Genomic DNA, 24,604 nt, shown 5'->3' with positions numbered 1-24,604 from the left:
TTTTTTTTTTTTTTCATTTGTACAGCCTTGGGGCATCTTTTGGAGAACCAAGGTTTAGTTAGAGAATGGCAGGTCAGAGTACTGTGGGGGAATGTATGTTTCCATGCCAGTGAGGACTACTTTGGTTATAAGTTCGGTGCATGTATTTGGGTTAGAAGGTATGAAGCAATAGTCTAACCATGGGAATGAGGCATAGAAGTTGTGGAGGCTCCCACTTGGCACTGTTATAATGCCAAACTACTCTTGTATGGGAGTGGCTGTGTATGCATTGTTGCATGGGGGGGGGGGGGGGGATGAGCACTGGGTTGTGATTAGAATTGCCCATGGCAATTCTAATCACAACCTTCTAATCTAATTCTAATCATCAGTGCATAGAAATAAGCAAATCAAAGAAACAAGAATACGAGGTATGTACAACAATGGTTTGCCAATTAAAAATGGTTGCTACATGCTAGAAATTAATATATTAATACATAATATTAAAACTATTTTTGGTGTTTACATAAAGCGAGAATCTCCCAAACTTTTGGGAGAGAGAGAAAATCATTCCGATTCAGATTTGGTCAGTGTAAAAAGGCTTTGAAAAGGCGTTCGTATTTATTCTATGATAGTAATTCTTGTAGGCAGGCTTATATGCTACTTAAACATGCTTATTAAATAACTTAAGGAATTAACAATGTATACTAGAATATAAATTTCTAATATTTTGGCAACGTCACGTTGCCATCTTCATGGGAACTTAAGATAAAGACGTGCACGCAGGCACTACACACACAGCAAATGAGGAAGAAGCGAGGAAGCTACCGTTTTTCCTAAAGTCCTGATAGTGCCCCCATAGCCGGCTATATTAGGTATTCTTGGCCGTGGGCTGAAGATCTCCAGATGTATGTTTCCCAAATTTGGGGCAGTCTCATGCATCCAAATTTGTTGAGGTTTGGCATGTTCGTAAGGGCTGAGGCTGATCCCATGAATAGTCTTTCAAATGTGCACTTGTTGCAGTGTATTACTGTGGCGTGTATCCAGAGCAGCATGGTCTGCAAGCCCAGAGTGGCTATACTGGTGAAACCGGATGTAGTCCTTGTGTTCTGAAATTTCGATATTCGCTGTCCTGCCTGTTTGGCCAAAGTAGGACAGTTTACAGCTGCAAGGGACCTGGTATACACCAGGTAGGTCTTTAGGGGAGCAGATAAGGGATTCCAATTTTCTATAGTCTGTAACAAGAGGTCAAGTCATGTTTTTTTAGGATTTTGGTAATTTTTTTCAGAGGTGCCCCGGAGGGAATGGGGACGGATTTAGAGCAATCTTTGTTATGAAGTGTGTGTGTGGGGGAATTACTGGTTTTAGTATTTTTCGGATTTTTTTTTTTTTTGGGGGGGGGGGGGAGTAGCCATTGGCTGAGAAAGTGTTAAGGATGTGATTTAGTTCAGTGATTAGGGTTTTGTCATTTGAATATAGTTTTAGCCCTGTTGAATAGTGTCTTAATTTCATATTGTTGTGTGTGTGTGTGTGGGAGGGGGAATTGTTGGTGAATGTATCTACCTGTATGGATGGGTTTTCTATAAACCGAGAAAACCAAGGTTCCACCAGGTTGGCGGTGACTAGTGTGTCTAGGAAAGGGAGGCTATTGTTTTCCTCTTTTTCCAGAGTGAACTTGATTCTGAGGTGTTGGTTGTTTAAGTGTGTTAAGAAGGAGAGGAGTGTATCCGAGCCATGTGGCCAAATAGCGAACACATCATCAACGTAGCAAAGCCACATGATTTCCTTGGGTGGGACATTTGTGAATAAGGAGGAGACTTCAAAACTGACCATTATGTTAATATGTTGGAGTGTAAGGTTTTCTACACTGGCTCTAAAGTGGGCTGAGTTTTTTTTATGTGTGATGGTGTGTTGCCAGTATCGTGTGAGAGCACTTTGGCTAAATGTTTTAGCTGATTTGTATCTGGGGGAATCAATGCCATCCACTATGGGACATAATGGCGCATTTTGTTTGTGTATTTTTGGGAGCCCATATATACAGGAGGGTCTAGAGTTAAACGGTTTTAGTTTGTTAGTAACATCCATAAGCCAAGAAGTGACCTTCTTAAGGAGCCAATGGAGTTTTCTAATTTGTGAGTTGGTGGGATTGTATTCAATAGGGAAGTAAGTAGCCCGATCTAATAGTAAAGCATTAAGCTTACCTGTGTAGTCAGTATGGTTGAGTACCATGGTGTTTCACCAGTACAGCCATTCTGGGCTTGAAGACCATGCTCTGGATACACGCCACAGAATAAGGTGGAAGAAAGCCACAGTAATACACTGCAGCAAGTTTAAATTTGAAAGACTATTCATGGAATCAGCCTCAGCCCTTAGGAACATGCCAAACCTCAACAAATTTGGATGCATGAGACTGCCCCAAATCTGGGAAACATACATCAGAAGAACTTCAGTCCAACAGCCAAGAATACCTAATATAGCCGGCTATGGGGCACTATCAGGACTTTAGGAAAAACGGTAGTTTCCTCGCTTCTTCCTCATTTGATGTGTGTAGTGCCTGTGTGCACGTGTCTTTATCTTAAGTTCCCATGAAGATGGCAACGTGACGTTGCCAAAATATTGGAAATATATATTAAAGTTTAATTTATATTCTAGTATCGTTATGAATTCCTTAAGTTACTTAATAATCATTTATTCTATGGATAAGACGAGCTTAATACCACTGAATACTGTATTTAGTATCAATACTATGTTGTGCCAGACTTTTGAGCTTTCATGTATTCAATATAATATGATGTTCATTAATTCTTTTTTCTGCGGAATGGCCTGTCTGCCCACTGTATATCAAATTAAATTACATTCACAAGGTATCTGGTAAACACCAGCTAATGATAGAAGTAACAGTTTGTCTTTTGTAGTTGTTACTTGGGATCAAAACTATGATGAAGTTGTTAGCTGGGATTAAAATACTTTGGATAAGTTACACACTCATTTTGGAAGAACTCCTCGTTTATATGATCTCCCAAAAATTTATGAATTTTTGGGAGATCATATAAACAAGGTTATCCAGCAAGAACTTCATGAATTGTATTGACACTCCCATCTATAGAATTGCTAAACTTCTTTCACATTTATTAACTGTCCATATTAGACAATCCAGATCGTTCATCAAGAATTCCACACATTTTCTTGAGAAAATTAAGGATATAGGATATTCAAATACAAAAGTCAGATTATACAAATTAAGTGGGTACTGAATCCAACATTATTTCAAAGTCAAATATATAGGAACTACAAGAGTTTCATGCTGAACATAGAAACTATAAGAGTTTCGGTGGATCCAAGCATAACCAACCTTTCAGGACAGGGGCAACTCATGGCAAAGGCGGAGTAAGTTCTGATCACTTTCCTTAGTATTTTCCATAATGCAAAGCACATCTTCTTGCTGGCATGTATAATACATTATGGGAAGGGGACTACCCAGACCGGTTTCGACCTTTGTTCGACCAGGTTGAAGTGATGGATGAAACAAGGATGAAAAATCTTTGAACTGCTCATTAAATATCTCAACAATAGCCAGCAAAAACCTTCCTATTTTTGCTGACTACATATTGAAAGAACTCCCTATGATTTTTTTTTCGCTTCATTAGCTAACTGCTGCTCATACTGAACTTTTGCTATCTTTACCAAATGAATCACCCTCCTTGCCTGTTCTTTGTATTCCTCATGGAATTGATTACTACCACTCCTCTTATGTTGCCTCCGTAATGCTTTTTTTCTATGAACTGCATACTTAATCTCTCCATTCATCCATTTCACACCTTATTTAAAGTTCTAACCTTTGGAATACATTTAAACACTGCTTCTACCAGATTTGGAAGGATCTATTTTGATAGATTACCATTACATAAGTTGATAGTCAAATTAGAGCAGATGGGTTAGATATTAGACTAGTGCATTGGATTGGAGACTGGCTGTTTAATAGGTATCAGATAGGATTCCATTCTTATATTTGGAAGGAGACCTGATTAAGAAGAGATCAAGATTGCTGGGAAAGTGGAAAGGGTTATCTAGTTAAATAGACCATATAGTGAACTAATGCAAATATATGTTTTCTGCTGCCTTCGAATTGAGTTATCAGCTTTCTCTCTAGCTATTCACTACCTGTAATGGTGGATGGCCTACTCTCTTTGGATTTTCCCACCAGTGCCAGAGTATACTGTTAATAATTTGCAGATTTTTATATAGATAGAGTATTCATAGATATTATATCTTAATATTAATCCTACCATAGAGAATGATCTCTGTTTCTAACAATTATTTTTTTTTTATTCCGAGTGCACCTATATGTTATTATGTGCACAAGGGTTCACTCCAATTGGTGCAATGATCTTAACTCTTTCTTTCAGAATCCAATTAATCAGACTCAAGACGAAATACAAAATAAACACATTTAATAAAACTAAAACAATATATATACACTTCAAACAACTTTACATTACTAACCACAAATTTAATTGGATCCAAGTCCTTTTAAAATTAAACTTATACTTAAGACTAGACTAAACACTTTGTTTGCACAATCACAAAATGTTCATAGCCAGTTTCTCTCTCTGTCAAGGACCTTTTCAATAGATATATGACTTATTCTTCATTTTTACAGGATCCTTTCTCATCACTTATGTAACACACATTAATTCTTCCTGACTTAATTCTGTCTCTTTTCTTCAGTAGAAATAATAGTCAGATCAGGTGTCCTTAATACTGGTGAAACTTCATCAAAGTTTTCTCAAACATTCCTTTAAAACGTAAATAGCAAATTCTTCTTTTATTCACTACACTTAATGACAGTCTTAACTCTTCCAATAAAAAAAACTTACAGTTCTACGATTTCCTTTTGGAATCTACCATAAATCTTCCAATTTGCGTTTCCTCCAATAATCCTTTTAAAACGATCTATAGCAATATTTCCCTTTTATTTATCCACATTAAAACTTAACACGATTCCTTTTTCGAATATACTATTAATTTTCTTCCGACTGTCACTTAAAAAAAATTAAGTTCCCCCGAACCTAAATATCTGCCGGCCTGTGTTCTAAATTTCTTCTGAATGCTATCTTGTTTACAGCCGTTACCCAGATACCGAACGCTCTCTTGTCAGCTGTCGATCACTCCATAAAACTTCTCCGCGAGCATGCGCACTCCACAAAAGTCAGAAACTAAGTACTGTAAAATGGCTGACACGTTGTATCCGTTAGTGACAAGAGAATGTCTTCATAAAACACAAAACTTAATATTTCAAACCACAATCAAATTCTTTTAAATAATACAAAGATCAAATCTAGTAAGTACATCAATTTTTTTAACTTCTTTACATATCACTTTGGACAAAACAATTCCATAACAGGCACATCGCAAGTGCTGACAATGCTTGTTATGAAAACAAAACTAATAAACATACTAACATAAACAATTCGTAAAAATATTCAGAATTTTAATTATGATTATTTTTACAATACCAAACCTACTACACTGGGATGACAGTACAGTACAGTATACTGCATTCTCTGCTTCATCTGATAAGTCATGTGCTGTTCAAACATTCTAGCTTAAGAGATGCCATATCTAATACATTCAACACTGAGCTCCTTGCCATTTTCTAGGGGGGGGGGGGTAAGGCAACATAGTCAGTGATGATGCTACCAAAATACTGTCATCTTATTTCTTGCAAATAAAAAGACTGCACTTCCCTAACTTAATGTATTGAACGAATTTCTTATCTTCTTTCTTTCCCTCTACCTCTTCTTTGGAATAGCCTTTACCACCACACTTTTTTTGTCCCATAAATACACCCACCTCCCGCTTTTCAAGAAGGCGGTTAAACAGATTACATCTTTCTCCTTCACTACATAGCAACTATGTAGTTTCTCTTCACCAAACTTTACCAAACCAGTCTCAGATCACTCGCTATAATCATTTGCAAAAACAAATACAAACTCGAATATCATTTTCCTTTATTTATAATTCAGTTCGTTTACAAAAAAAATTAAACTGCCTAAAAAATAATGCTTCTTATGCCAACATACTTGATCCGAATATATTTAGCTTAACCTTCAATTAAAAAATAGTTAAAATATGCCTATCAGTGTCATGGATTCTGTAGTTTCCTGACTTTACTCATCTTCTGATTATGAAGAGAAAGATGGTGATTCATCTTCCTTGAAAGGCCTTGTGAATGTCAATTTTGCAGATTCAAATAAACATCCTTTATTTGGTAAAGTAGCAATCCAGAATTAGAAGCGCAATTTTCATATTTTTTCCCAGTGTTTAAATAATGAATCAGCCCAGCCAAAGTAGTATTTCTTCGCTCAATTCCTTTATATTAAATAATTTTTTATATTGATGGCAAGTCCTGACTTTTGTCGACTTAACTCAATTATGAAAGTAAATACACACTCAGTAGTTAACAAAGTTACATCGTGGTTGCACAATCTCATGAAATCATGAAAAGCAACAAATTCTTCCTGAGTTAAAACTTGCTTTTCTTAATATCAATCAATGCTTTGGAAAATAAGCTAACCACTCGGCCAGCATATCCGCTCTCCAGCCAAAAGGCTGCGGGCTCAAATCCTGCATTGGGCATGGATGTTTGTGATTGTCTGTGGAAATACTAGTGGTAGTGGTTGGCGATAGATGTCGTTGGTGTAGTTGCGGTCAGTTGGTGGGTTATGAGTGGTGGAGACAGAGTTGTAGAGTAGGTGCCCTCCCTGGAGGTGACAAATAATAATAATAATAATAAATGCTGATTTTATTTCTAAAAATGGTTCAAGAATTGCTAATAAACTGTTCCAGCAAGTTTAAGACTCTAAAATTATCATCTCTTCATAACTGATCTGCTTTCAAATAATTTTTTTAAAATTTCATTCTTGACAGGTGACTTCCTGAATAATCTTATAATTTTTCTAACCTTTTTGATAGTTTCATTAATATCTGTAACTACTTTAATGTTGCCATCTTTATCTACATTGGCAAATGGATTTATTTCATGCATTACAGTTAACTCCTCAATTTCAACTGCTGTGTTCAAATCTTTATCTGAATTGTTTCCTGCACTAATGCTTCTGCCAGAATCACCTATACAGCAAGATGTATGCTATGTGCATAACATAAGTGATGCTCACACTATCGCCATCTGTAATGCATGCAACAATGTGCTTCTGTATATTGAGCACAAATATCTGCACATAGTTGTTGATAAAGTTTCCTGACTTTAATCATCTTCTGATTATGAAGGGAAAGATGGTGATTCATCTTCCTTGAAAGGTCTTGTGAATGTCAATTTTGCAGATTCAAATAAAGATCATTTGTTTGGTAAAGTGGCAATTCAGGATTAGGTCCATCCTGCAATGTTGACTTTTTTGTTATCCAGCAAGTGACTGTTTTTTCATGGGCAACAATGCTATTGTCCATTGCACAAGAATTGTTCAGCAGTGGTTCAGTGAGTACGACTACTTCCATCTTCCTTGGCCACCACAAAGCCAAAATCTGAATCCATTAAGAATGTATGGGACATGTTAGACAAAACAGTTCCAGGAGCAAAGTACTTTTCTGTCAAATCTGAGAAAGTTAAAGGACTGTCTGGTGAACACCTTGTATGTTGCAGATGCAATCCAATACCTTGTGAAATCCATGCCAAACTACATATGTGTAATTCAGGCTAAAGGAGGTTCAACATAGTATTAAATAAAAGTTTTTAATTCAGTGGCCAGTATTTATTTCTTAGTGATGTTTCAGCATATCTCATAAGAGATATGCTAAACCTAAATCCTGCTTAGTTTCTCTGAAATTTCATATTTAATTTGGGCCTTCCTGCAAATGAGGATTTGCAGGAAGCAAATAACTTTTGTCTTCTGATTGTCTTATGAAGTTACTCATTGTAATTGCATTTATAGTGAATCCATCAACTACTTCTTCTAGTTTCTTTCTCCTTTTTGACATATGTTCATAATGCACACCGTAACTGCTTTGTGCTTTCAGATGTCACTGTCTGCTATGATGACACAGTCAATTTATCTACAGAGTGTGCCTCTTTTGTAAGTGCAGATTAACCCACTTGAGGACCTGCCTCAACATATTACAGGTATCCCTTGCTTAATGCGAATTTGATTAACACACCGAAATTAATTGCGGCAATCCCTTGATATACATGGCAAGAGTTTTGATTAATGCGCCTTTAAATCATGCTCACGCCACGAGGCTGCTAGCCTTGTGGTCATCCAAATTCTCTTAATGATCTGTGTGAGAATGTGAAAGTTTTATTTTTCCCACCAAATACAGCACCATTGCTACAACCCATGGACATGGGCGTCATTGCAACTTTCAAAGCCTATTTTCTTAAAAAGACATTGTCAAAGTAGAAACAACAATGGGAGAAAATGCGATTACACTCCATGAATTTTGGAAAAAATTTAACATTAAACACGCAATTGAGAACATTCGTAACTCGTGGGAGCAAGTGTCTTCTTGTTTTCAAAATCCTGTGGTCAAAGAAATTGTTGCAATTGGTGAAGACCTCGGTTTTGATGGTGTTGATGCAGAAGATGTTAAAGAATTATTGGATTCAAATTCAAAAGATTTCAGTGACAACGATCTTCTTGAAATTGAACAACGCACATATGAAGACAACGAACAAATGGAATGTGAAGATGAGGTTCCAAAGGAAATAACAGTCAAAGAACTGGATGGAATATTTTGCAGTTTAGAATTGCTTAAGCAGCAAGCAATGGATACAGATGCAGATGTTAATCGAAGAATGCTTGCTTGCCGAGGTCTGGAGAGTCATTTTGCTTGTTATTGTAGAATTTATGCCGATAAGAAAAAACTAAAACTGTTCAAATGACTCTCTATAACTTCTTCTGATTAAAAAAAATTACAGTAACTAATGTAGGTACAAGTATTTATTAAACATTTACTTTGCATTCATTTCCGTGATTTTGATATACACGGTGACATCGAGGGATTAATTAACCGTGTTAATCAAGGGATACCTGTAATGTCAAGTTCATTTTTGGCATTTCGCACTTTCTTCATTCAAGTTTTTTTTTTAATAAAATATTGCAAAACAAATGATTTTGGATCAAACATTGAGGGGTTCAAAATCTGCTATAAAATAGCAGCAAAGAGAAATGAATGCACAAAGTCACAGAACAGCAGGGAAAGTGATGAGTAAATAGTAAAAAAGAGGAATTTGCCTGCAATCACTAGATATTGAGTTAGAGACCCACATATCAAGTCAGTAGTCATGGTTTTATTAATGCCCTGAGATGCTTAGTATAAGAGTCATTATCTAGCAATTGCAAGCAACTCTTTCACGCAATATGATATCTTATTATTTTCACTATTAAAAAAAATAAATTAAGACACTTAAATGCTCCCAAATATTTTCCAATTCCCAAGATTTTAGCACTCACTAAAAACGTATAGGATTCCAAGAAAGAAACCTCAATGCCTACATGGCACCGTTGTGTTATAGGTTTTGTGATCTCTAATGTGTGGAGTTAATATATAATTTCATTCCTAATCCTACTCACAAAAGGCTGTCAGCTAAAGATACATTAGTATTAGGGATGGAGGGCTGAGGGTAGGATAATCCTAAAATCCTGCTGCAGACCAAACAAGATACTTTTCAAGCCACTTCAGGATGACAATAAACACAGCACTAGCCTCATGTCAGACAATGAAAATCATATATTACTTAGCAAAACATCCATATCCATGGTGGAATTCAAACAAAGAGTGAGCTGGCTGGACAGTGGATATACTAATCACTCAGCCAACATACATAACTAATTTTAAATCACCACTGTAACAATTAACAAAATTGAAGTTAAATATATATAAATACAACACAACTTACTCTGTTGGAGGTTTGGAACAAGTTTATACACTATATCTTGCATTGTTCTGTCATAGCTGAAAAAAATTAAATATCACTATATTTAGAAAATTCAATATGATATAAGTTGATAATATTCACCCCCTCTCATATTTAGAGCATCCATTTAATCTACTGTAAACTAAACTACATTAATTAACCACCAGCTGCCATTATTATTCTAACGAGTTCTTCCTCAATGGCTAAGAGATATGTGTCTGTTGACTATTACATGCATTTCAAGGTCTATAAAGTGTTATATTATTTTGTTCTGTTTCATAATGTGGCATAAACCCCAAAGGAAAAATTGTCAATATTCATTTGTCTAATATATTTAAATATATTCTTTCATATCTGTCCTATTAACCCAATATGTCACTTGTATACTAACAAACAGATGGCTAATGATACATAGAAACAAACTCTGCAGGGATTCTGGCCAGTTGAATAAAGAAAACTTAATAAAAAATTTAATAGTTTTAAATATATCATGAATTAAAAAATGTATTTTCTTTTCCCTGTTCAGCAATATGCCCCATCATTAAATTATCTGAAGCATAACTCCTGCAATGACAGGAAGTCCCCCCTACACACACACTATTTATCATCAAAATCCTGATACGTACTCTCAGGAGTGTAGAAGATATAGATATAATAATATATGAAAAAATTACATCAATACTAACTTCCTACCAACAATTTCTTTCCAAATAATCTGTTATCTGTCAAGACTCCATTATTAGATTGCATATTTTGGTCTTCTAAGATACTTTTCAATACATCAATCCATCTAGACCTTAGTCTTCTTCTGAGACTTACTATCCTGGCAAAGAACACTTGTTTTGCTAGTCTTTTTTCTCCCATTCTGTTTAGGTGACCATACCACCTGAGATTACCTTTGTGGATGCTAACAATGTCCACTTCTTTCCTGATATCTCCTTTTTAATATGATATTGCCATTGATGCCATTTGTTCATTCATTCCCCAAATCTTTCCCAAAATATGAAATGGACAGCAGAATTAGCAAAGCTAATTCTGCTGTCCATTTCATATTTAATTTGCCATCTTCACTAAAAAAAATTGTGCCTAAATAACTGAAATGTACTTGCTCTAAGAGTTTTTTCATTCAGGATATAGTTGATGTTTTCAATGCATCTTCCTAATTTTATTGTATGTGTGTGTCTTTCTGAGAAAATCAGAAAGATTTCTTTCTGATTTTCATGTCAAATCAATCACAGCTGTTATTCAATTTAGTTAGAGAATTCAGGAGATTTGCAATAGGTGTGTTTAGAAGTATAACATCATCTTCATAAAGCGAAGAGGTAAATTTTACATCTGATTCTAATATCAGGTTTAATGCCACTGTCATTAAATTTAATCCTTGAATCTTAATATGCGATGTAATAGATTTATCCGGTCACTGGGCTGTCACGGCGCATGCCCTCGGTGTGGTGGATGACTGGGATAGTCGGTGGCACTACTTTGTAGGCCTCCCGGATAGCTCCATCCATGGGACCCACTAACTAATGACAGCTGCGGTCCTCCATTCATATTGGGGGTTGGATGGTTTGGACCACCCATTCTGTAAAAAATGCAGCTATGTAAAGCATCATGTCTAAACAGAAAAGAAATAAAACCAGGGTAGTCTCAATATACCCAGATCAGTGGTATCAGGGTGATGTAGCAGGTCTGGCGGTATTGTCAGTCCGCGACTGCTATAAAGAAATTTGACGCAGGAATTGCTTGAATATTGCTACTTGGAATGCAAGAGGATTGAATAAATGTGGGAAATTGGGTAATGTGATGAGAGAGATGGAGAGATTGAATATTAGTATACCAGGAATAACTGAAACCTTTTGGAAAGGATCATCAGATTTTGAGTTGAAACTTCCAAATGGCAAGATATATAAAGTATATAGATCAGGTGGTGAAATATCAAGGAGAGGTGTAGAGTTCACTGTAGAGAAGAAAACTAATAAAAACATCATCCATGTCATCAAAAAAATCAGATAGAGTAATGGCAATTCTAGTGAAGTCTAAACCTAGAGATATGCTCCTACAGAACAGAATGAGGAAGCAGAAATAGATAACATGTATGATGAAATAGAATGGTGTGTAAAGGAAGTTGGAGGCAAGAAAGATCGAGTTATTTGTGCTATGGGTGACTGGAATGCAGAAGTTGGATCAGAGAGAACATCTACACATGTGGATCCATTTGGACTCTGAATCCAGAATGAGAGAGAAGAAAACTGATTGATTTCTATAACAAGCAGTCTCATCATAACTAACACTTATTTTGAGTAAAAACCAACAGCAAGATACACATGGGAAAGTCCAGATGGAAGATACAAAAATCAATTCGGCTACATTATGGTCAGTAAACATTACTTCAATGGAATACAGAACTCAAAGGTGATGCCAAGTGCTGACTGTTGATCTGATTATAGACTGGTCTTAATGAAGATGAATATTCGCCTGAAAAAAAAAAAACTAAAAGAACTCAACCCCTAAAATGGGATATCTGCAAATGGTACAAAATCCAATAGTAAAATCAAAATTTAACGAAAATGTTTCGGAACTGCTGTTTGCACAGTTGCAAAACAAATATGAATCCTATCAGTGGAATAGACTACAAGCAGCTATCATAACATCTACTAAAAAACCACATCAATAAACAAGAAGAAAGAAGAAAAAAAACATGGATAACACAAGTAATCAACCTTATCGATGAAAGAAGAACATGGAAAAGAGGAGCAAATGAAGAAGAAAGATTAAGATATAAAACACTGGATAAAAGAATCAAACAGCTATGCAGAAGATTGAAAGAAAACTGGATAAATAGGCAATGCACCAATACAGAAGAATTACAAAATAGGAACAAAACCAGAGCATTCTTGAAAGTGAAAGAACTTAGTGGAAGAGCAAGATGTACACAGTCTAATAACATCAAGGACAAAGATGGAAACAATCATTGATAAGGAAAAGATAAAAGGAAGATTGGTGGAGTACTTATCAGATCTCTATGATGATGATAATGGTAACATGATAGCTGATTCACAACACCTTAAGTTGAATGTAACAACAGATACCACTCTACCAACAAGAAAGGAGATAGAACATGTAATTAAGAATCTTCCTAATAATAAATCCCATGGGTGTGATAATATCTCGGCTGAGCTGCTGAAAGCTTTGACTGTCAATAATAATAACTATTTAGTGGAATTCAGAACATCTATAAAACAATAGAATTACATGAAGTTTTGACAACATCAATCTGCATACCAATTCCAAAGAAAAATAATGCAAAAAAATTGCGAAGATTACAGGAGTTTAATAATATCCCATGCATCTAAAATTATTTTAACCATTCAAACAAATTGAAAGAGCCTTAATAGGTGAATTGAGTGAACAACAGAAAGGCTTCAGAAAAGAAATGAGAGCCATTAATGCTATCCTGGAACTAAAAATACTAATAGAAAGATCACTTGAAAGAAATAGGAACATTTACATATGCTTCATAGACTTTCAGAAGGCCTTTGACCAAGTAAAACATAATAAAATGTTCAATATATTAGGTAAATTAGACATCATGTACTTAAGATTATAAAAATGATTTACATGAAACAGAAAATGCAGCTGTTTAACTCTGAGGCTTTTGTAGTGAAAATAAAAAGAGGAGTTAGACAAGGTTGTATCCTTTCACCAAATCTATTTAATATCTGTAGTGAGACAGTGATGAAAAAGATTGAAAAACAAAAAATAGGAATTAGTATCAATGGTATAAAATACAACAATCTTAGATATGCTGATGATACCATTGTAATAGCAGAAAACTGAAATAAATTAATCAAATAACTGCAGCTACTAATTGAAGAAGGTAAAGAATTTTGATTAGATATAAATGCAAAAAAGACCAAATTTATGAAAATCTCAAAAGAAAACAGGTGGTTTTGGAATTTATCTATTTAATATCTATAGTGAGACAGTGATGAAAAAGATTGAAAAACAAAAAATAGGAATAAGTATCAATGGTATAAAATACAACAATCTTAGATATATAATAAATTTAGTTTAATCCTTTATCCAAGTGTGAGCAAACAAAGTTTGCGCCTGAAAGTATCTTCAGGACTGGGGTAAGGTGATACAACACCAGGGCAACTTGTTGCAAAGGTGGAGCAAGCTACCAACACTCCTGTCTCAGTATCTCCTATAATGCAAAACACATCTCCTTGCGAATATGTCTAATGTAATGCATTAAGGGAAGGGCCACTACCCAGACTAGTTTCGACCTTTATTGAGGTCTCTTCAGTGGGAGCCAGGCCCAAGCTGAGATACCAGGCAGAAGCATTCACAGGTCATCTCTACCTATAGGAGTTTAGATATGCTGATGATACCATTCTAATAGCAGAAAACCAAAATAAATTAATCAAATTACTGCAGCTACTAATTGAAAAAGGTAAAGAATTTGGATTAGATATAAATGCAAAAAAGACCAAATTTATGAAAATCTCAATAGAAAAACAGATCCGAGTCAGGTATATTCATAAACAATATGAAAATTGAACATACAACAGAATACAAATATTTAGGCACCTACTTTACTGCAGATGGAAAGCAAGATAAAGAAATAAAAATAAGAACAGCCATAGCTAAAGATGCCTTCTGGAAAAATAAAGATCTGGTCAGAAGTTCTGTGGGTATTGAGACAAAGAAAAAGAATGATAAGAACATTAGTGTGGCCTGTTTTCACATATGGAAGTGAGACCTGGATAATCAAGAAGAGAGTAAGACAACAGATAATGGCCTTTGAAATGTGGTGCTATAGAAGAGCTCTGAAAATCTCATGGACAGAACATGTGACAAATACAGATGTCCTACAGAGAATGAAAACACAGAGATCTTTATTACATGATTTAGAGAAAGATGAGATTGGTGGGACATGTACTGAGAGGTTCAGCAGGACAGAGGATACTAACAGTTTTAGAAGGAAAAATTATGGGAAAAGGATCAAGAGGCAAGAAAGGAAGGACATGGTTTGAAGATATAAGATCATAGACAGGATCACAAAGCTATGCAGAAACAAAAAGGAAAGCCACCAACAGAGAGAACTGGAAGGACATAGTGCTGCACCCTCTCACTGAGGAAGCTACATGAAGAAGAAGAAATAGGTTAATGGATCTTTTTTTTTTTCACTGGAAGCAAAACACCTTCATTTAAAATTTTATCTTCCATTATTAACAATAATATAATAAAATAGTTATAAACAGTTTATAATTCACACCGATACACCAAAACATAGGGAGATGTAGCAGGCAATGATGATGTAAAGAAACAGTTCATGAAAACAGTACATCGGCTGATTCATGGGAGCATTATTTAACTGAAAGTATCTTATGAATGAATGTAGTGTTATATAAAACAGGCATTGATCATTATTGAAAAGCATTATATGAGCAGATCATCACAAGGTGCAGTATTATTGTATTTATTTTTATATATTATTTCTTTTCTATGTTCTTACCAAACTTTACCCATGACTTTTGTTTAACTAGTTTTACACAATGCTCACTGTCTTACAGTTTTCTCTCTAAGATCACATGTTTACTTGACCAGGAACTTTCGATGCGCTTTTTCTTTTCCCTGACTGTCTAACTTCTTGAGTCTATGCAGACAACCTCAGTTGTCTGAACCACATTCCTCTCTAGTGAAATCAACCATTTTCTTCAATGTTTGCCAATGAATCTCCAAGGCTTCTTTTTCTTCAAAAACCTCCAGAATATCGTGCCACCTTCTTGATATTTATTTTCTGTGTTCTTACCAAAGTCATCCCATGACTTTTGTTTAGCTAATTTTAGTATTTAGCTTTCTTAGATTTATCTCTGTATTCTCTAAGAGCACAAACTGACTTATTTCCCTGGAACTTTTGATATGCTTTCTTCTTTTACTTCACTGCCTCTTTAACTTCCTGTGTCCATCATGGAGTTCTGATTTTTCTATCCTTGCAGACAACACAACCTCACCACATACCACTCTGTCTGAATCAATCAATCAATGTTTTCTTCAGAGCTTGCTACTGAATCTCCAAGGTTTGCTTCCTGTTCTCAAACTCTTTCACGTTTTCTTCAATCATGTTTATGTATTTTATTCTACAGTTCACATCTGAGAGCTGCTCAACTTTTATTCGAATTAAAACTTTCTTAAATGTTCTGCTTTTCAAAATGAAATTCAATTTTATCCTGCTCAAGATTAATTAGTGATCACTTCCAATTTCAACTCCTCTGTACACTCTGGTGTCCTGCACCAGGGAGAAAACATCACTATCAACAATAACATAGTCAATGAGACTTTTCTTATTCCTTGCCTCTTCTCTCCATGCACATTTTTATGTTGGAACATTGTGTTAGTAATAACCATCCCATGTCCTGAGTAGAAATCCAACAGATATTTGCAATTATTATTAGCTTTGCTCTTTTCTCCAAATTTTCCCAATATAATTTTGCATGTCTGACAATCTTTTCCTACTCTGCTATTTAGATCCCCAACAAGGACCACCTGCTTTTCCTTTTTCATTGTGTCAGTTGCTTTCTCTAAGGCCTCAAAAAATTCCTCCACTTCTAACTTAGAACCTTCTGTGTGACCATAGGCAAAAATAAGTCTCATTGTCCAGTTTCCCATCAGTCTACTTGAGACTGCCTGCAATCAAGAAGATTAGCCTCATGTTTAGTGTTGAATAGTATAGCTACTCCTTTTCCTTGATTGTCATTGCCTGAATATAACATTTTGTATTTATTGCTCGGAAAGATCATCATTTTTGTCTTTTTTGTTACAGTCACCCCTATTATGTCGATGTGGTACTTATCTAATTCCTTGGCTAGCTCCATTTCTTTGTCATTCAGGCTTTTGTGTTGATAGTTCCGATCTTTAACTCTAGTGATGTTGAGTTGGGGTGTGCTTTCAGATTTGTTCCAGTAGCTGACTTTTTGTTGTTCACCCTGGTTCCCTGGCGAAACAATGAGGGCCTTCTTTAACCGGGAGACGCCCACTGGCATGAAATTCTGTCATGTTGTACCATCATTTTATGTTGTGGTTTAAACCAAAAAGAATACAATTTGGTCGGCTAAATCTCAAATTGCCAGCTCATCCTCGTTCATTCAGTATTATTCAATATTGCACATTAAGTCAGAAGACCTGATCGGTTCTCCGCATTCCTTTAAAGGCTATGTGGAAGCCTCCTCTCAGTTGTATAGCTTTGCCCCTTAAACACCCCTGCAATTTTCTTGGAAACTATTAAAAATCTGAACAATCAATACTGCTAGCTGTAATTTAATACTGGTCTGATTTAACCACAAACTTATATGAAGATAATGGTATCTTCCTTATCCTGCAGGCTTCCTTTTAATTAAGGCAACCATCTGCTCAGATTTACTCTTCAGTCTTACTAATATAATTTCTGGAAATAATTCTGATGAAACAAACAAAAAAGCCTCCATACTGGATATAGAGATGTGGGTGTATGAAAATGAGGTTTAAGCACTGTCATAACCTTGATAAGAATTCAGCAACAGATTGAATATTAACTTGTACGAGGGTGGTCTGAAATGTATTCGGCCTAACAATGAAAAAATGAATTTATAATTTCAAAATTATTTTTATTTTTCAACATGCTCTCCCTTAAGACTAATACATTTATTCCAGCAATGCTCCAGTACCATTATCTCATCCCTGTAGTGGTTCTCAGTAAGATCTGCAAAATACCCCTCTATAGCTGCAATCACATCTTGATTCGAAGAAAAAAGCTGACCAGCAAGAATGAATTTTAGTTTTGGGAAGAGAACAGAAGTCAGAGGAAACCAAATCTGGGGAATAGGGGGATGTTCCAACAATTCATAGTGTAGATCCCTTAATTTTCCCATTGCCAAAAACACCTTTGTGGGCAGGTGCATTGTCCTGATGAAAGATGTTTTTTTCTTCTGCAAACCGGATCTTTTTTCACAAATTTTTTTCGTCTAGTCTGGTTAAAATATCATAATAATATCCCCCGGTTATTGTTTTACCCTTTTCAAGATAATTAATGAGCAATATGTCTTTAGCATCCCAAAACACCGATGCCATGACCTTACCTGCTGATGGAACCGACTGTCTTTTTTGGCACTGAACAACTGGCTTCTGTCCACTGTTTTGACTGCTATTTGGATTCTGGTGTGTAATGGTGAATCCAAGTCTCATCCATAGTAATAAATTGATGCACAAGATCAGTTTTATTCTTGTTAAAATGCTCTAAAAAATGCACTGTTCAGAGATTTTCATGCGAGTGCGTTTTTGATCTCCTGTGAGCAACAATCTTGCACAAAGCTTTTTCATTTGCAATTCTTCATGCAAAATATATCCTACATGTTCTCTCGACAGTCCCCCAATATACCATATTGTGCACTTGATCAATGATTTCTGGTGTTGTTACACTTTTTGGACGTCCTTCATGCGGATCATCTTCAAGGCTGGTACGGCCAAGTTTAAACTCAGTGGCCCATTTCTTAATTGTCAAAAACAAAGGAGAAGAGTGCCCATAAACTTTTATGAATTTTAAATGAATTTCTTTTGGCGTTAAACCTTCTTTTACAAAGAATTTTATAACTGCACAATACTCAATTTTATCCATTTCAAGGGATACAGACAACACTTCTGCTTCAGACAGCTGTAAAAAACAAACTACTTGATAGAATATGACTTGCATCGCATGGATGCTTATGACAGATGTATCAACTTAGGAAAAAAAAATCTCGCTGATAGTGTTGCCATCCACTGTCGAGGCCGAGAACTTTCCAGACCACCCATGCATGCTAAAGGAATGTTCACCCAAAGTGACCAGGGTCCTTTATTATATATATATTTTTAAACAACTGTTCTTTGGAACAACAAAAGTTGGTGGAATGAAAGAGGAGACAGCAAAATTGGTTCAGTGAGTTTTATGATGGACTGTAAAAGTGTGGTTAGCAGTAGTTCTTGCATGATTTTTGAGAAAAGTGAAAGAATAATAGAGGCCAATTCAGCATAGCATTGTCCATGAAAATATCTGTAGAAGCATAAGGCAGAAATGGAATGTCTATGGAAGAGGAATTGATGTGGATATGTGAGATAGGGGCCATTAATTAAAAGGACCATCTTCTTCTGGAGAGAATCGAACAATCTGAGATTTTGGTGCATCATCCCAAATATAGCAGCAATATTCCATGGTTGGGATGATTTGGGATTTGTATAGAGTTAGAAGATGTGAAGTAGTGTCTTATGTGAAGTACACCAAGTTTTTTGGTGGCTGCAGAAGCTATGGTTGAAATGTATTTATGCCAGGAAAGGTTAGAAGTATAGGTCAGTCCAAGAAGGGAAATCAGATTGTGTTTGGATATCTTAGTATTACTAAAAGTTAGGATGAAGCCAATTTTAGTGATATTCAAGCCTACAAGTTTATGGTTTTCCCACTGAAATATAGCTAGGAGATCAGAGTTCAAAACATTGGTCATGGTGAATCTTGAATATTCTAATACTTGAGACACTACAAGGTTTGTCAAATAAAAAGGAGGAATGGAGTGTACTGTCAATGGGAAAGCTATGGATAGGATTTCAGTCTGTGAGAGCAGGTCATTTACAATATTTTCGGGTGTATAAGATTATTATTATTATTATTGTTCCGGGAAACTCCAAGGAGTCGACAGACTCATCGAGGGAGGCCCTAACATCATGTCAAGAACAACTATTCAACATTCACACAGTATCTATCATACCTTGCCTTGAACTCATTCACGGTCGTAGCACCCACAACAGACTCTGGAAGCTTATTCCACTCATTTACCACTCTCCAAGTAAAGAACCTAGCTCTAACACCCTTGTCAACCACGCTCTTGCCCAGTTTCCATGCATGGCCCCTAGTCCTCCCACCACCAGTCATATTTTCAAAAATATCTTCTGGATCAATCTTATAAAAACCCTTTAGTAATTTGAATGTCTCAATCATATCACCCCTCCTTCGCCTATCGTCCAATTTCTGCAACCCACAAATCTTCAACCTATTCTCATAAGGTTCATTCCACAGACCTGCTATCATCTTGGTCACTCGTCTCTGGACTGTCTCCACTTTCTCCCCATCACGAAGAAACCCTGGTGATGGGGAAGTCCAGATGGGGTCTTATCAAGGCGCGATACAGAGGAACAACAACTTGTTCGTCTCTGCATTTAAAGTATTTTTCAGAAGCCAAGTGATTTGGTGAGCTGTTTTAGTTACTTTTGCAATGTGCCCCCTAAACTTCAACTCCCTATCCACCAACACTCCCAAATCCCTGGCCTCAATCTCCTGGAGTATGATTCCACCAATGCGATATACTGCTGCTATTCTTTTCACCCCAAAGTGCATAACCTTACACTTTGCCACATTAAATTGACATCCATTTTTCCTAACCCAGTCCTCCAAACTATCCAAATCATCCTGCAAAATTTTGACATCTTGTGCACTCACAATTGCTCTACCCAACTTTGCATCATCAGCAAACAAGTGAACACTTCCTCTCAGATCCTTTCCAATATCATTGATGAACAAATTGAAAAGCAGTGGTCCAAGAACAGAGCCCTGTGGCACTCCACTAGTCACAAGACGTCTTTTAGACTCCACTCCTGAATAAACCACTCTTTGATATCTCTCCTTCAACCACCCTCTTATCCATCTCACCAATCCTATATCTATACCCATCTGCTCCAGTTTACTGATAGGGTTCCATGTGGTATCCTATCAAAGGCCTTGGCAAGGTCCAGTAGTATCACTGTAAACCCATTACCCCTATCCAGTTCAGCCGTCACTGTGTTATAAAACGTGAGCAAGTTACGGAGGCATGATCTACCCTTCACAAAACCATGTTGTCCCCCATACAATATCCCATTTTTATCTCTCCAATCCTGTATTCTTTTCTTGACTAATTTCTCTAAGACCTTGACAATGATTCCTGATATGCTAATCGGTCGGTAATTTACAACAGCAGTCTTGGAACCACCTTTATGCAGTGGAACTATTTTCCCCTCTTTCCAGCCGCTCGGGACTAACCCGGACCCGAGACTCGAATTAAACAAAATAGTCAAGGGTACTGACAATTCTTTAGCTGCTTCTCGTACAACACGAGCTGGTATACCATCCAATCCCACAGATGTATTGACATTGAGGTTATGCAATAGACTATTCACCTCCACTTCATTAACCACAATTCCCATATAATCTACTGGTTTATTCGTTTCTGCAATATCACCACCTGGATGATATACTTTTGCAAAGTGCTCACTCAGTAACTCAACTATCTCAACTGATTCAGTTACCTCCCTACCATCAGCATTCTTTAAAATCAATCTGCCATGTACATTTTTCCTTTTACTTGCTACATATCTAAAAAACTGTTTAAGATTCTCTTTAGCCTGCATGGCCAATGTTCTTTCGTAATCCTTTTTTGCTTTTCTTACCACACTCGTCACCCTTCTGGCCTGCGCTTTATACCGTTCATGTGCCTGCCGGTCACCCTTCTCCTTAAATTCCCTCCATAGTTGTTTCTTTTTTTGCAACTCAAGCTTAATGGTGTTATTCATCCATTTAACCTCTACTTGATTTATTATTCGGACTCTAGGTATACAGTCAGCCATTGCTTCATGCAAGCACTTCTTAACTACCTCCCATGCACTATCAACTTCTAGTCCTTGCAGTTGTACATGCCATGGCACTGAACCAATCAAACTCCTAAGCATGTCATACTTTCCAGCCCGATAATTCCACATGTACCCTGTCTTAATTGAAAATTCTACACCTTTAGCCACCTCCCAAGTTAAGACCCTATGATCACTCTCACCGATTGCACTTTTTTACCTTAAAAATTCATCTTAAAAATGGGGTGCGTCTTATATAATGAAGGTAAAGATTGTTGTCTCTTTGCAAAGTCATATGCACTCCCCTTTTATGTTCCAAGATCTTTGTAGGCAGTTAATGGTACAATCAAATTGATGCGTGACCTTCATGTGACTTCTAGTGCTTCATTGGCTACGAACGGGGAGTCCCTATTCAAGTTTCATATCTTATCCGAGTAATCAGTTACCGATGTTTATCAGTATTGAGTTGAAATATTGTGTTCAGTTTGATATTTCCCTGTAGATTTTAGTGATGGAAAAATACAGGCGACATTCATATACTTCAAGTTACAAATTGCATGTTGTAAAATATGCAGACAAACAAGGGAATAGGGAAGCTGAAAAACATTTTGGACATCCACCTACATAAAAAATGATTAGAACTTGGCGTGGTCAGAAGGAGATTTTGTACAATTTGCGTAGTGAAAAGCACGCGGAACGTGGAAAAATTGCGAAGTGACCAGAACTAGAGACCGAAGTTTTGAAATGGGTGCAAGAAAATCGGCAAAATGGCATTGTCATTTCAACAAAAATGATTCGTACACATGCAGTCACGGTTTTTAAATCATACGTTAAAGTTTAGGTTTTTTCCAGAAAATTGTATTAAATTTCTTGGGTGCATCTTATACACCGGAAAATACAGTATATATATCAGAGGAAGAGAGTGGGTGAAAGTAGGGAACTCTGGGATACATCCATTTTCCCATGCCCACAATTCCAGGCTATTCAAATCATTCTGCTAGTGCTGCATATCAGCAGCACTCTTGATAATCATACTTATCTTTGCATCATCATCAACAAATAGTTGTAGAAAGTATTTTACCTTGGGTATAATAAATGTTAAAAATACCAAGCAATTTTAAACCTGGTTTTACTCCATTTTATCTCCTCCAGAGATTTTTATTTAATAAGGTTAAAACACCTTATGGTAACTTGTTCTGGTAAAATACTTAAGCTCTGTATTACTAAATCTTGGTATTTCTAGCCTGGCTCCCACTGATGAGACCTCAATAAAGGTCGAAACCGGTCTGGGTAGTGGCCCCTTGCCTTTAATACAAAACATCATACATCCCCTCCTTGGAGATGTGTTTTGGCATTAAGGGTAAATATTAAGATTAGTGATCGGAGCTTATGCCACCTTTACCACGAGTTGCCTTGGTCTTGCACTACCTGTAGGATCAGCTAGACTTGCACATCACTTGCAGGCACAAACTTGACTTGTTTGTCTGTTTGCTTACTTGGGAAATGGAGTAAAACCAGATTTAAAATTGCTTGGTATTTTTAACATTTATCAACAAATAGCTGTATGTCACTTGTCAAATCCTTCCCAATATCATTAATGTACAGACCGAATAACAGTGGACCAAGCACTGATCTTTGTGGTACACCACTGATTACTTTATATTATATCTTGCAGACTCACATCTCTCATATACCCACTTTTTGATGTCTTTTCAGTCAGCCATCCTCTTATCCATGCTAATATTCTATAATCCAAACCCATATTCTCCAAATTATGCAACAGTCTACCATGCTATATTCTGTCAAAAGCCATAGCAAAATCCAAAAGTATCATGGTGTATCCATTCCCTTTCTCTAGTTCAATGGTAACATTCTTAAAGAACTGAGCAAGTTGCTAAAACATGAAAAACCATGTTGCTCATTGCAAAGTAGAAATTCACTGTCAACCAATTTCTGAATGCAAGCCCTAACCAATTTTTCCAAAATCTTCATTACCACTCCTGAGATACTAATTGGCTGATAGGTGGATACATCGGTCTTTGCACCACCCTTGTGCAATGGAATTATCACATTCTTTCTATTCCAGCAGAATCTTTCCTGCTCCGAGGCTCATATTAAACAGCCTGGTCAAAGGAATAGCCAGTTCAGCTGAACTTTAGCACACATGCTGATATCCCATCAGTCCCTATTGCTGAATTATTATTCAGTTTGTGCAACAGCTCTAATACTCATCCAACTGAGTTTCTTCATCCATTGATAATAATAAAAATAACAATTTGTTCTTTTTCTTTTAAGATATATAAGAAATGTCAGAGGCTTTGAAGAAATTTGAAGACAGAGGTGTGGGCTATCATCAAGTTTTTTATGCTGCAAAAAAAGTCTGCAACTCAGATTCGCCAAACTTTGCACGAGATTTTAGGGGACTGTACCCCAGCATATTCAACAGGTGTCAGATGAGTGGCAAAGTTTAAAACGGAGCATCTTAAGACAACAGATGTTGCCAGGTAAAGAAGACCTTCCACAGCTGTCACACATGAAAACATCGATGCAGTGCATGCCCTGAACTTTGATGGTAGACAAATACCAGCCAAAAACATTGCAAAGACTGTATATATATCCAAAGAGTGAGTCTGGATGAGTTATGGATTTCAGCAAAGTAGGTCCCTAAATGTCTGAATGCTGATCAAAAGAGAAAAGCATGTATTGTCACCTCAAGGGGTTTTAGGTTATTTTGAGAAATCAGGTGCAAATTTTTTGACTTGGATTGCAACTGTTGATGAAAAATGGCATCATCACTATGACCCAGAGACCAAACAACAGTCAATGGAGTGGAGATGCAAAGGTTCGCTATGGCCAAAGAAGTTCTGAACCCAAAAGTCAGCAGGGAAGGTTCGTGCCATTGCAGCAATTTATTCAACAGCTCTGAAGGAACTGAAGGAAAAAAATGCCATGCAGAGGCATGTTACTTTTGCAGGACAATGCACCTTTTCACACTGCTCATGAAACCCAACAGAAAATATACAACTTGGG

General features: G+C 36.4%; 1 protein-coding gene across 4 annotated transcripts in view; it reads right to left on the bottom strand.

The window, feature by feature from the left end:
* l(3)73Ah (polycomb group ring finger 3-like lethal (3) 73Ah) overlaps positions 1-24,604 on the bottom strand; it is a 203,041-nt gene that overhangs the window by 84,273 nt on the left and 94,164 nt on the right. For all 4 annotated transcript variants that reach the window (XM_090393034.1, XM_090393035.1, XM_090393037.1 and 1 more), the window contains one exon: positions 9,890-9,945. In XM_090393034.1, the coding sequence (XP_090249160.1) occupies positions 9,890-9,945 (56 nt within the window). The remainder of the gene's footprint in view (positions 1-9,889; positions 9,946-24,604) is intronic.

This window comes from Typopeltis vanoorti, chromosome 5 (assembly GCF_054136105.1).
Source record: "Typopeltis vanoorti isolate ZY-2024b chromosome 5, IOZ_Tvanoo_1.0, whole genome shotgun sequence".
NCBI lineage: Eukaryota > Metazoa > Arthropoda > Arachnida > Uropygi > Thelyphonidae > Typopeltis > Typopeltis vanoorti.
Note: the sequence above shows the minus strand (reverse complement) of the source record. Positions and strands in the feature narration are given on the sequence as shown.